General features: G+C 43.6%; 1 protein-coding gene across 1 annotated transcript; it reads left to right on the top strand.

The window, feature by feature from the left end:
- The first annotated feature begins 1,848 nt into the window (after positions 1–1,848).
- snai1a (snail family zinc finger 1a) lies at positions 1,849–5,557 on the top strand. Its single transcript, XM_059329430.1, has 3 exons — positions 1,849–2,107; positions 2,621–3,136; positions 3,726–5,557. The coding sequence occupies exons 1-3, from the start codon at positions 2,032–2,034 to the stop codon at positions 3,911–3,913; spliced, it is 780 nt and encodes a 259-aa protein (XP_059185413.1). The 5' UTR covers positions 1,849–2,031; the 3' UTR covers positions 3,914–5,557.
- The last annotated feature ends 8,161 nt before the right edge of the window (positions 5,558–13,718 follow it).

Genomic DNA, 13,718 nt, shown 5'->3' with positions numbered 1-13,718 from the left:
CCTCATCTGACATCAATTAAAAACAAGACACATCAAAGCAAAAAGTCAGCCTTTTGAGTTTTCTATACATACTCACTTGTGTGCAGTGTCGAGAGAGTAACCTTTATGTCTTTATGGAGACACAAGACAAACAAATGCCACAAAAAGTTTCAGGGAAAGAATAATTCAAACAAAAGTGATGATCACTGAGCTACTGTGAAAATCAAAAATAAATGTATCTAAGTGCCATTTTAGTATAAAGGTTTAGGATGGCAATATATTTTCCAAAGACCTTTAACATTAGTTTAATATTGTAAGCTGTACAAATGATGCATTTATTACCAGCATGACAAAAAAGGTGGTCTACACTGCTAAAAAAATAAATCTCCTGTGGGATACTTTTAGAACATAGTGGTGAGTGTTATACATATTTACTATATTAGTTCTGGTTGTCTGCCTTAGCATCCTGTCCAATTTGTCATGATTTATTGTCGCTGTAACATTCTAAAACTTCTCAAATGTCTTTACTAGTATGATTTATTATTTCCCAAAGTATATTATCTTTGAGCAGAATTTTTGCTCTAATGAAGATGAAGAGTGGATAAAGTTAGCTCAGTGGGACTAAATTAACCTTTTTATCTCTTTGAAGAATTATAGAACAAGAAAGCCTCTGGGGGGCAAGAGGCAAAGTACTTCCATGCTTTATTTTTATTTTTTGTCATTTCACAGGTGACACACCTCCCTTGAGATGAACTGTATCAATGCTCTGATTGACTGGGAACCTCTGTAATAGTGCCACCCAGTCTTCACTGGAATGAGTTGGTGGTAAGTCATCGCTCCCTTTCTTCCAGAAGATGGTGCAGTTACTCTACTGAAGTAGTTATGAGGCTCTAAGATTTAGCCAACCTTCTGAATCAAGGTGCAGCTTCAATAATTACAGGTCTGATGACATGATGGCATTCATGATGTTTTTATATTTAGGCCGTATCCCTTTCCAAGTCAATAATAATGAGAACAAGTCAATGACCAAATGTTGTGATCCAAAGAAAAGCATACTAGGTAAACTGGAGAGTTTCATTGAATTGTATGCATAGGTTTGAGACTGTTAATCTATGCACTGTGGTGGACTGTTGACCTGTCTTCCAAGCTGCAGTGGACAGTGAAAATGTTTCTCAACACACATTAGAGCCAACAGAAATAGCATTATACCAGGTACTATAGTGTTTAAAACTAATTAAAAATATGCAACAGAGCTGGCAAGTTTTCAAAATGTTTATTGTCATTTAGGTTATAAAATTACAATCATGATATACTTGAACTGGGAGGCTTCATTAAAGAAAAGCAGTAAATAGAACAGTAAAAAAAGTAAATAAACATAAAATATAATAAAATGAAATGTAAGAAAATACATTAAAAACATTATAGAAAACTGTAAACATACAAATGTATGTAAAATATAACAAAATATAATATTTTTACATTTAAAAGAAAAATAGTTAATAGTAGATATAACAACACATCTATAAAATCAATAAAGAAAAAATATAAGAGGCGATAAAAAAATAACGTGTTTAAAAAGTAAACGTTTTAGGCTGATTGATTATAAGCTTATAATTTATTACACTCATGCGTTCATTTGCACGCACTAATTATCATAATTTGCTACTGTTGCTTCACCTTTTCTTGTCTGCAGGTCAACACCAGTGGATTCCCGTGTGGGCTCATGTTTTTGTTGTTGTTAAGTGCGTGAGCATGAAGGCTTCATCCTGCGCTCTCGAGCACTGATAGGGGAGGTGGGGAGGGCCCTCGGGGCGAGCACACCCCTACCGCCTGTGTCAGAGTATTTCAGAACAGAGGCCAGTATTTAGTCATTCTCCATGAAAGCTGCACACACACTTGTCTGCTCAAGTCCACTCTGAAACTTGAGGACTATAAGAAGATATTTGTCTGTTTCCTGCGGATCCGAGGATTTGATCCATTCCTTCTTGTAGAAGCTCTGCGTCGTGACTACAGGATACTTTTACGCACAGTTATTGAACACTCACAAGGACAATGCCTCGATCTTTCCTGGTCAAAAAGTACTTCGCGAAACAAAAGCCCAACTACAGTGAGCTGGAATGTCAGAATGGTGAGTTGAGAATATTATTTTATATGAGTTATGAAAGCACAAGAGTTTATACAAGTGCGCAAACTAACTCAAGCACCTGTTTTCTCAAGAAGAGTTGCGACTTTTTATATAGATGTGTCTACAACAAGGAAAAACACCGTTTTGAGCTATTTGTGTCTGGTCTAACTACAAACCCGGCTACTCCCCGTTCAAGTCGGGGCCCGTTAGATGCACTTTCCCCCCTTTCTGCAACCAGACAGAGCTCCATTCATGTTACAAGCCCTTGTGAATACGTGGGAGGAAACGGCCCATGAAACCACCCCATGGCTCCAGCTTTACGCTCAGTAAATGTTGGGGGAAACATGAAGTTATCACTTAAAGGAGTACACACAGTATAGGTGTGGTTGGTGAAAGTTCACAAGAAACATTTCAAATGTGTTGTCTATTCTATAATTCAGTTTAATCTAATTAAACTTTTTGTGTACTGTCTGAAACTGGCTCTATGTTTGAACCATCTTCTCCTTTTTGTCACAGACGCTTCACTGGACAGGTTAATGCTTGCTGAGCTCTCATCAGGAGACACCTCCACTGCCACCTGCTTCACAACAGGTCTGGTGTGGGACCTGAGTGTCCTGCCCGCCCTCTACCTTCCCGCCTCCCAAACAGAGCCCTCCGCCACTCCGGGCCCCCTGGACCTCAGCTCTCCCTCCAGCCTCAGCAGCAGCGCCAGCAGCTGTGGCGAGGAGGATGAAGGACGCAGCTCAGACCCCCCTAGCCCCGAACCTGTACACACATACGGCCCTCGCCAGCGGATGAAATGCACCGGTGTCATGCCTCACATCAGTCCCCCTGAGGAGGAGGAGGAGAGAGAGGCCCCCGTAACAGCAGCAAGACCGGCCTTCCTGTGCAAACACTGCCCAAAAGAGTACACCAGCCTTGGGGCTCTGAAGATGCACATCCGCTCACATACCCTCCCCTGCGTGTGCACCACCTGTGGAAAGGCTTTCTCCAGGCCGTGGCTGCTGCGTGGCCACATCCGCACACACACAGGTACGTCTACATCCTCACCTGCTCAACTTTATTGTTGATTCACCAGTGAAGAAATCAGCATAGGTATTGCTGTAAATCTACATTTGAGTTGCTGTCATTGTGAGTCAGCAGGTCATTTGTTCATCATCTGTGCTGTGAAGTTAGAGAGCAGGATATCCATGACAATCAGTTTGATGAGCTCAGCAGTTGATCAGCAGACATTATCACATGGGGAAGCCCTCTGTAGAATCTGCACTGATTGATCACTCTTTGTGTTTAATGTCCCGGGGACAATGAGTCGTCTGCTAATTATCTTATCACGGCTGCAGGGGAAGACAGCAGAGTGGGGACGCAGAAGTGACAAAAGCTTGAAAGAATGCCTGAAGGCTCTCTGCTATCACTGAGCACTTTGTACCTGCAGCAACTTGTTAGCATGCTAATCTCATTTGGCTCTGATTGAATCATGCTAATTCAGTCAGGCTCTGACCCCACCAGCTGACCATGTGCTACTTCATTATCTTCAGAATGTGTGTGTGTTAGGTGTTGATGAAAGGTGAACTTGTCACTGTATGTGTCACCTGACCTTTATTTCCTGTCTTTCTCTGTCTAGGTGAGCGTCCGTTCTCCTGCCCCCACTGCAACCGGGCCTTCGCTGACCGATCCAACCTGCGGGCTCATCTTCAGACTCACGCCGAGGTGAAGAAGTACCAGTGTGGCGTCTGCTCTCGCACCTTCAGTCGCATGTCGCTGCTGCAGAAACACAGTTCCTCCGGGTGCTGCTCCTCCTCCACGGTGTGAGACACCACAGAGAGAGATAGAGGGTACCCAGTCAGAACTCAGGGGCAGTGGAGGGCTAGTGTGGCCACAGAGAGGGGGGTCTACACAAGCCCTGCTGGCCTGTCGATGGCCACAAAGATCGTGAAGTTCTTTAAGGCACCTGGAGGGGAATCAAGCCTCATTATGGATCTGACTGTACAAGCTGTGTAGCTTCTTTGCTCTGTGAAAAAAACAAACATCTGAGGAGCAGATTTTTTTAACTTCCAATCGAGGTCTTGAAGCTGGACCAAATCTGAACTGAGCTACACTCACTTGATATCATCCCCTTTGTTGCTATTGTGCCCATTCCAAAGACCAAATATGTAGTGATCTCATTGGGGTAAGAGGTGTTCTTTCCTGTCTCTGTCCTGGTGCCGGCCAGCTCAGGATCATAGCCTAGACACAGCTGCTGAGAGGTAGGGGTGCGTGGGTGGAATAAATCTCTCAGCGTGCCTCAAAACACACACATACACACAGTCACACACGCACACACACAAAAGCAAATGCACACACAGCTGTCCCTGGTACTGTGGTGTAGATAGACGAGGTGCTAACAGGTGCTACAGCCATGACCTTCACTGACTGATAGCAGGTGACTTCCACTGCCCTTGGTTTGCTTAAGAAAAAAAGAGGAAGCATGTCATCACTAAATAATGGCATCAGTTAGTCTTTTTTCACCGGCGAGGATCGTTTTAAGCCTCTATTTTGTCTACATCCAAACCTCCTTTTTATCTGATGATTTTCAGAGATAGGAAAAGCCATGCTGTCTGTTATCCAAAGAAGCTTCACTTTGCAGCGTCGCTGCAGCGTGGACGACAATGCAAGCCATGCACTCAAGGTTACCACAGTGTTAATAATACCAGCCAAAGCCATATTTTGTAACTTAAATGAATTTGTGCCTTGAAATTGTATGACTTTTGAAACCAAAAATGTGCCTTTTTTTTTTACCTCAGTTAGTATTAGTGGATTTAAAATAAACATTGATTGCAGTATTAGTAGAAACTAAAGCCAAACAGTTTGAAATGTAAAGAGGCTGGGACCAAAGATTTTTAAGGTTTACATCAGCGATACTCAACTTGTGGCCTATGGTCCATGATAGGATGACATTTTCTAATTCACAGTTGAAAATAAACTTGATTCACACTGGGATTTTTTGAATGTATGTAAGGTGCCACAGTGCATAAAAATAATAAAAACAGAGCTTGTTTAACAAAAAGGGGGATCCCACAGACCCCCTGACCAGGGAGGACCAGGCTAAGCCCCGAATGTCCATAAATCTTAGAAACACCCCAACATACACCAGACCTATGTGGGGCTGCTGATAAATATTATTAATGTATATTTTTTAACTGTCATTTTGCAAAAGTGGCCTCAGGGCAAAGCAAGTTGAGTATCCCTGGTTTTCACCATGGAGACATGGTTGACTAATGTGTGATCACAACCCTATAAATGGACATCAAGTACAAAGATGAATTTTTTACTTTCCCAAACATTTTTATGGCAGTGTTTTATTGTGCAATGTGCAGATGATGTGTTATTTCAATTTTTGTACCATGCTTGTGTTCACTTGTATTTCTTGTATGTTGTAACTGATAAATTTCCATTCAATAAAGTAATTTATGTTTATTAAAACTTGCTTTACTTTCATTTGCAGTAGCATACAAAGCCGCACTTACAATCTGGAAACAGATGCAGTTGGGTACGTTGGCAATATAAAAGTTCTGTTTGATGATTAACTGGGAGTTTTCTGGTCTGCCTCATGATATTAGGTGTGGAGAATGAACTGACTGTTGTGGTGAAGCTGAATTGCATATGTGCAGGTGAATACACTGATGGACGGGAACAACTGATTGCACCTGCTTCCAGTTTCCACCTGCCATCTACGTCTCACTGTCACTGTGCAAACACTGCTCGGTGTGTGTGTGTGTGTGTGTGTGTTGTGTGTGCCGTTAAAAGAGAACTTGAGTGAACTTCTGTTTTCAATCAATCCCAAGATTCAACATTAATTCATATGTGCTGCTTGCTGCAGCTCTTATGTGGAAATCTAGTAAGCCATATCCGTGATTACAGTGTGTGTGTATATTTTTTTCCTCCTCAGGGAGAGTATAACATTCTCCTCTTCCTCCGCCTAGACGGTGACTCACAGTCTGCTCAGACTGGAGCTGTAGGTTCCCATGGCTCCTCAGCTCTCAGTCAGTAAGTCAGGCCACTAGTCAGTCAGTCAGTTAGTTGGTGTGCGTGGGCTGAGGCCCAGCATAGAGTGAGGTAAGCTGTTCCACGGTACAGTTCCTTATTTCCTACTGAGTCAGGAAAATGTGCTCACAGCTACCAGCCAGGACAGCCACTGCAACATGTAGCACTGACTCACCTTGCACACTCACTGCTTCAAAGTAAACTGCTTATACAGATTCACACACATCTGTGCGCAAACTCTAACCAGCTCCAATGTGGAACTAATGTAAGAGTCCTTGATTGTGGCTCCTTTGGCCATTATGCTCTCATGTCTTTTACCCAGGATGCTCTTGGATAAAAGGGGGTATTAAATCTCAGCTGTTGGAGGTTAGCGCAGGACTATTTTGATGATGTCAGCTGGTATGTCCTGAGGTCAGGGTGTTAGCTCTGCTAGCAAAGACAATTGAAACAAGTCCCTCATTTAAACTTTCCTTTCTCTCAAGTTTTCTTGCTGTTTGGCTTTTTCTGGCGATTTTCACTTGCTTAGTTTGTCTCATCACCTCATGTTTTAGGCTATTTCTACACATCTTGCCCCTTTCTATTTTCTTATGTGGTCACAGTTGCCACAGAAGCTGCACAACCTCCTTTGTCCAGTAACAACTTGTACATTTAAATCTTTGCTGCATCACAAGTTACTGTACTTATTTCTGCCTTTTTATAGAGAAATGAAAACACAACACGCTCCCCTTCTTGTTCCTTGGGGAGAATGGAGGGCCTGGATCTGAAATCTGAGAGCGTTTTCCTGCTGTGTGCTTTACAGTGCCAGAGCACTCACTGTAATTTACCAAAAGTGGCTGCTATTTATGCCATAAAGCATGTGTTTAACATTCCTGAACCCCACTGTGTTTGTGTATTCCTCGCTCTCTCACTCGCTCTCTCCCACTCACTCTCTGGCCTGCCTCTACGACTGTATTTCTATTTGTGTGTGCGTGTGTGTGTGTGTGTGTGTGTGTGTGTGTGTAGTGAGTGGAAACGGTCCCTACAGAGCAGCAGCCCTTTCCCTCTTCACAGAAGGATCATCTCTCCCCCTCTGAGACAAGGCCGACAGGAAGTGGGAGTTTACATTGGCCTACTTTACCCAAAAAAGCAGCCTGGGTGGAGGAGCTGCAGCAGAGCTCAAGTGCTTTTTCTGCTGCTGCCGCCGCCGCTGCTGCACTTTGCCACGACCAGCGCCATGTCCCATCCCCCCATCAGCTGTCCCACCCATGCCTACACTTTTTGCCAAGTTTTTCGGGGTGGAGTTGGGTGGCCAGGAACTGTAGTGTGGCCTTCGATGCAGCAGCAGTTAGAACTCACGGCCTGGGAGACAGGAAGGAGCTGTCAGCATCTCATAAACAGGACTCATCCTGCACTCATGACACACAAGACCTGCAGAGAATTCTCCCAGGAAAAAGCCTTCAGACACCCACTTCAGCTCCAGACTGCGGTTCAGTCTGGTGCTTGTCAAGATGAACCACAACACAGACTCTGAATATGCGTAGACCACCTTTCACACTTGTGACTATCACCTGAGAGTCAGTAGTCATTTTACTGACACGTTACAGTCACTTGATACAAAGCTGATTATTAGCATCACCATCCAAATAAAGTGTGACCGCAGAGCTATTTACTGGGAATAATGATGAATAAAATATAACCTCAACATTGGGGTCATTGTGACAAGGCAGCCATCCTCATGCTTCATGCTTAAGAATAGAAAGACTGCTGTTTTAATAGCAAGGAAGCTATCATGCTATCCTCAGCTGTACTCCCCAAGCACCTCTCACCTCATGTATTACTTCCTTGGCCTCCTCCACTAAGATTAACACCTCTCAGTGTCTGTCACCTTGCTTGAGAGCACTTCATTAACTTCTAATGTTTGTTTCCAAGAACTTTCCCCTGTTGAAGTCCGGTGGTTTGAGTTTTTGTCCTCGGAAGATCTTCTGCAGTGTCGTCTCACTCTTAACACAGTTAAGTTCAGTTCTGGTGAGAATGCAGAGCTAATTCCTCTCCTCTGAGCTGCAAACAGGCCCGAGACACAACCGCTGCATCTGGTAAATAAGAAGGCCAACAGCGGTAACACCACAAGTATGCCTAATGATGGATTTGATCAGGCTGTGTGGAGTTGCCCCAAGGCTGCATTGGAGAAGTGGTTGGGTGGGTTAGGGGATGGGGGTAGGGGGTGCATATTAAAGAGTAATGAATCACACACTCAGTCACAGGGTCGCCGGCTATGAATGTGCTCTCTGTTGGTTTTCCTGGAGCCTGGAGTTTACTAACTGATGACGCAGGCTGGACTTGATCAGAGACATGTGTTGCTGCGGACTCGATGCCAGTGAGAAGCATAGCGAGAGAAGGGAGAAGGGGGGGAGAGGTAGAAGGATGGATGGCGCCTGAGCTCTCTGCTTTTCCTCTGTGTGTCCTTCTGGGCATTGCCTCACACTGGGGCTGGTGCGATTGGAGAGGAGAGGGAGGGAGAAAATAAACCCAGCTTCTACCCTGGGACAGGAAACAAGAGATTCTCAGAGAGTAGGCTGACCCAGCTTTCTTAACTGTCGTTACTCCCAAATTCTTGTGTGGCATCTCGGAGAGCTGCGGAGCAGCAAATCTGCTAAACACAAAAGCAGCCATAACAGATTTTTTTCAGACCATAACAGAATCAAAAATAAAGATCAGCATAACTCTTATGTGGCTTATCTTAACCAACTAAGACACCCCACAGCCTTGCTAGCAGATTTGTGGCACAGTGATGCTATTTTTAGCTAAATGCTAAAAATGTCAGCATGATCGCAGTAACAAAGCAAGCGACAGTCCTCTGAGTCTGATGCCAGTGCAGAAGTACCATAAGCCTGTATTCTTTCTAATGGACAGTAGCAACTCTACTTGTTGCAAGCAGAAGTCTTATTGCATAGAAGTCTATGAAAAAATGACCCTACGTCTCACTAGATTCATTAAATTTAGTTATAACATTTTGTTCACCTAAATATACAGTAGCATGTTCAGTTATTATTATTATTATTATTATACAATAAATACAGATAATTAACTAAATTTTAACTATAATGAGGTAATGCAAGAAATTATTTTTCTTTAAAAAAAAGAAAATTTTCGGGTCATTTTTAAATGCCACAAAACTTGGTGCACATTTAAAAATATCTTCATTTGTGTGTATAAACTTTACCCATAAACAATATATTGTACTACAGGTGATTCAATATATTTTTGACAAAATGTACATACCTTACTATCCAAATTAAACCTTACTCTTTAGAATCCACTTAATGGAAAATAACTTCCTTCTATTTAAGTAACAAAGGAAATGACAGATGTCTTCTTCTAACTTTAGGAGGACATGGATGTGTGTGTAAAATTTCAGGGCGATGCAATAATTGTGGAGACATTTGACACATACACACTACAGAGCCGGTAGGGTTCATCCTCTGGACACAATGAGTCTATGTACAACATTTACTGGCAACCCATTCAATAGCTGCTGAGATATTTTCATTTAGACCACAGTGGTGGATCAACTGAACAACAGACTCACACACATCCACAGAGCCATAAGGCTAGCATGGTTAAAAAACAGAGAAAGTCACCCCCACCTGTTATACTTTCGACTCATCTCCACCTGCCAGTGGAGGAAATATCACTTGTTTGTCACACTGGAATGCACCTGAGCATATTTTCCCAGACAAGGTGCAAGAGGACGTTGAGCTGTTGCCGGAGGCAGAGTATCAGAGTATTATGAAAGAGGTAATGTAGATTTGTGCCCACCTGTCGGGACATGTCATGGTGTAACAGTGTGTAAACAGCCGCAGCTCTGAGAAAGACATTGTCTCCCCACTTGTGCTTTTACCTACAAGGTTTTGATTTGTTAAACTTAAAAAAGCTGTGTGTGAAGCACCAACTCGGGCAAGCTGGATCTTGCCACAGCTAAATGTGTCGCTCACGAATATCACTGACAGGAAAGAGGATTGCTAATTGACTCATGGTAGTGACTGTTGCGTGTCATTTCCCATGAACAGCCTCACAGGTTCAAAGATTATTGTAGCCACACCAATACGAGAGCTGGAGGTGTCGAGGGATTCCCATTTGTTCCAATGGAGATCAAAGAAAGCAACAGGAACAGATGTATGACATCAACACACTCCTACAGACAGTAAACAGCAACACTCTGCTTCATGTACACACATGACAGCTGTCATATTGTCATAGATCAGCACACATGCTGTCACACTGTCTCCAACATCCCCAGATACAAACATGCAGACGTAGGTGAACACACAGGCGAACACACTGACGAGTACTCTTCTGTGTGGGAGGCCGACGCAGCAGCTGGTTCTGATGGAAAACACCCGCCACTCCCACCGACACCCCACAGGCCGTCCCTGTCATTGTGACGCCGATTCCCCAAAGCCTCGGAGGCTCCAGACCTGGGGGGAGAGCGGCCTATTCATCAGCAATCCAGCTTTCAAACAACTCCAACCAAACAGAGAACCAGTTGATTCTGCACAGTTGGTTCCCAAACAATAGACACACACACACTGGCGAGCGAGGAAACACTCGCTCAATCCCAAATCTATGCACGCACTCAGACACATGCACACAGTCCTGCACATGCTGAAGCCATTATCCTGTTGCTTGTTAAGTCATTACTCTATAGCTTGTTATTTTCTCAAGCAAGAGAAAGCAATCTATCCACAAAGGAGTGCTGAGAGATTTGCCACCCGACTGAGCCTTGGGATATGGGAAGTTACCCTGAAATTTGAGGAATGTGGTGAGGTCTGAAACCTAAGGAACAGAGAAAAAAAAATCATCTTCTGGAACAGTGAAGCTTCTTTCCCGGAGTCTCCAGGTCGTAGCTGCAGCCAAGACTGTATGAGATGTCCACAGGGAGGGAGTATTATAGACATTACTGATGACAGTGCAGAAAAGTTTCAGTCCACCAATGGGACATGGAGGAACTGACATAGTCTGAGAGCTTTGACATATTCACGGTGGATCTCAGACATCTGGTTTCCATTTCCCTCCTCTCCCAAGACAGTGAGTGCTGGCAGTGGGGCTTTTCAATGAAATCGTCTATTCGACTTCCTGTGCTATCAGTTTAGCATAAGTGTGTGCAGCATGGTAATGAAACCGATGCTCAACACAAAGTGAACTGCACTGCTTTCCTCCAGGTTTTTGTTTTTTTTGCAGCTACCCACCCCCAAGCCCTGACGCCACCCTCAGGGTTTATTAGCAGGAACACCCCATGAGCAGCCATTTTCACAGCATCCTCTCCACTCTACTCCAAGCTGCGAGCCAGCACACTCTCACCACACTGCTAATGAGTGACACATGCCCCCTAGCTCCGCCACTGACACCTAAGATCAAAGCCCTGGAAGAGAAGGGGACTGGTTTAGACATTAAACCCAGACCCCTTATCCCCATCCACCTCCTCTTTGACACCCATGCGATATGTCTGAGGGCAGCCAAATGGTGACGCACCTGTCCTTTCTACATTTAACACAAGCAGCAGTGGTGTGGCTGTCTCATGCTTCCATTCAGGGTAAACTTAAGTAATGTGTATTCCAGCTGTGCATGATAAGAGATCAGATAACACCATTCACATAAATTGCATGTCAATGTGGAAGAGGTAAATCAGACATTATGCACAGTCAAAACTATTCATTTGCACTAATGCCTGTAGGTGGACAGATTAAAGAAGCAATGTGAAATTCTTGGTCACATGCTTCGAAAAAAGAATTGGGGGCAGTATTTCATTTTGTGCAAATGAAATTAGTGTTTTTATTTCATGCATTGTGCTATTTATTGGGTGTATTGTGATTTACTCTGTTCCGTGAAGCCAAAGGCAAATTTCCACATTTGTGGAAAGTAAAGATTATTATTATTAATATTAAAACTCAAAAGATAATCTGCACAGTCAAATATGTGCTAAATTCTTTTAGTTTGCGAGTTTTTTGGCATTGAAGATTGTCTCAGAAAGCTTACATAATAAAAGGATTTTTTTGTTATTAGCTCCAGCAGGTCATCTAAGTTATATAGCAGGGTATTTCTTAATTTTGTATAACTATTACTATCAACCATCTTTATCATCTGACTTACTCTAAATGGGACCATAATTAACCAGATGAACATCATGCTGTATTGAAGACTTGAAACCAGTGATAGAGATCATACATTAATCAGGAAAAATGTTTACTATCTTAACAAATAAAGTGAGAAGTAGGATAATTTTCCTATTGACTTTCATAAAAACTAACTCTATTTCAACCAGTGGAGTCCCCCCTGCTGGTCATTCGAAAAAATGCAGGTTTAAGGTACTTCTACATTGGCTACATCAGGCCCAGAGTTTTCTGCTTGGTTTTAAACTCTGGCCATATTACACACATTACGCACCTATGAGGGAGGGAATGGAATTATGGAAACCTGATTGCAAAAGTCTGGATCAACACTAAATCTCCCTCCCCATGATCCCTGCAGTCCCTTTCGTTAAGTCAATTGCTTCACCCATCTCCAGCTGAAATATTGTCAGAGCAGTTTCCATACTGCAGAAGGGCGTCGAGAACAGGGCGGGTAGACAGGAGAGAGAGAGGAGGGGAGGGGGGGCTAACCAGGGCAAAGGCAGGAAATCCCAGTGCAGCATGAACTATTTTCCTCCATAGTTCCACCAGAACAGCTCTTTGTACCACTCCCCCACCCCCCTCTATCAGGCCTCTGTCTCTGACAACCATCCACTGCTGTTCTACGAGGCAACCGCACCACGACCACTACCGCCACCACCGTGAAAAAAACAATCTAAACCTCTGTCACACACACACACACACACACACACACACACACACACACACACACACACACACACACACACACACATATGCACGCAGTTCACTTGTGGGCCATTACTCAACAGTGCTGGGGTTGTGGAGTGGGGATCAAAGCTTGGGGTTCCCCTCCATCTCAGTCCAAAGTCCCACTGTGGTTAGGCCGTAGACAGCAAGGCACCTTATTTTACACAGAGCCCCCAAATGCCAAAAACACTCAAGTACACAAAAGAAGAAGCACTGAAAACGGTTCTTTTCCTCCTACACAAATTCAACACAGGAGGAGAACGATCTGTGGCAAATCAAGGCCTTTTTCTCTCTCGTCCTTCTCGTCAAACATTCCTTGGCAATAACTCTGAATCCCCTCACAGTATCACTTGATCATCGAGGACACACATGCTCTTCATGTGACTCCAATGAAGAGATTGCTCTGCTGAGGCATATCGCAACAAAACTCAATTCTATTCGGGCTCTCATTTCACAGTGACACACATTCCACTTCATTAAGACTGAACGCTTAGAGGAATGAGAGAAATTCAGGTCAGCGACACTAGTGAAGGACCGGGGAAAGAAAATATCAGTTTGACTCGTTGCCACAGCACGAAACTTGCTGAATGTATGTTTCCATATTGCAACATCAAATCCAGACACAGTGCTGATTTGTTGCAGAAGCCTGTGATTGACTTGGATTTATTTTATGCACCAGTGAGACCCCATGCAAAGACTGAGAGGCCTCCAAAAAGCCCACA

This window comes from Centropristis striata, chromosome 3 (assembly GCF_030273125.1).
Source record: "Centropristis striata isolate RG_2023a ecotype Rhode Island chromosome 3, C.striata_1.0, whole genome shotgun sequence".
In the NCBI taxonomy this organism is placed as follows: domain Eukaryota; kingdom Metazoa; phylum Chordata; class Actinopteri; order Perciformes; family Serranidae; genus Centropristis; species Centropristis striata.
The sequence above is the reverse complement of the archived record's forward strand: the minus strand, read 5'-3'. Positions and strand labels throughout refer to the sequence as shown.

Coding starts and splice junctions, on each gene's coding strand:
- snai1a (XM_059329430.1), top strand. CDS start 2,032: ATGCCTCGATCTTTCCTGGTCAAAAAGTACTTCGCGAAACAAAAGCCC. Junction 2,108..2,620: donor TGAGCTGGAATGTCAGAATG/GTGAGTTGAGAA, acceptor TTTTTGTCACAG/ACGCTTCACTGGACAGGTTA. Junction 3,137..3,725: donor CCACATCCGCACACACACAG/GTACGTCTACAT, acceptor TTCTCTGTCTAG/GTGAGCGTCCGTTCTCCTGC.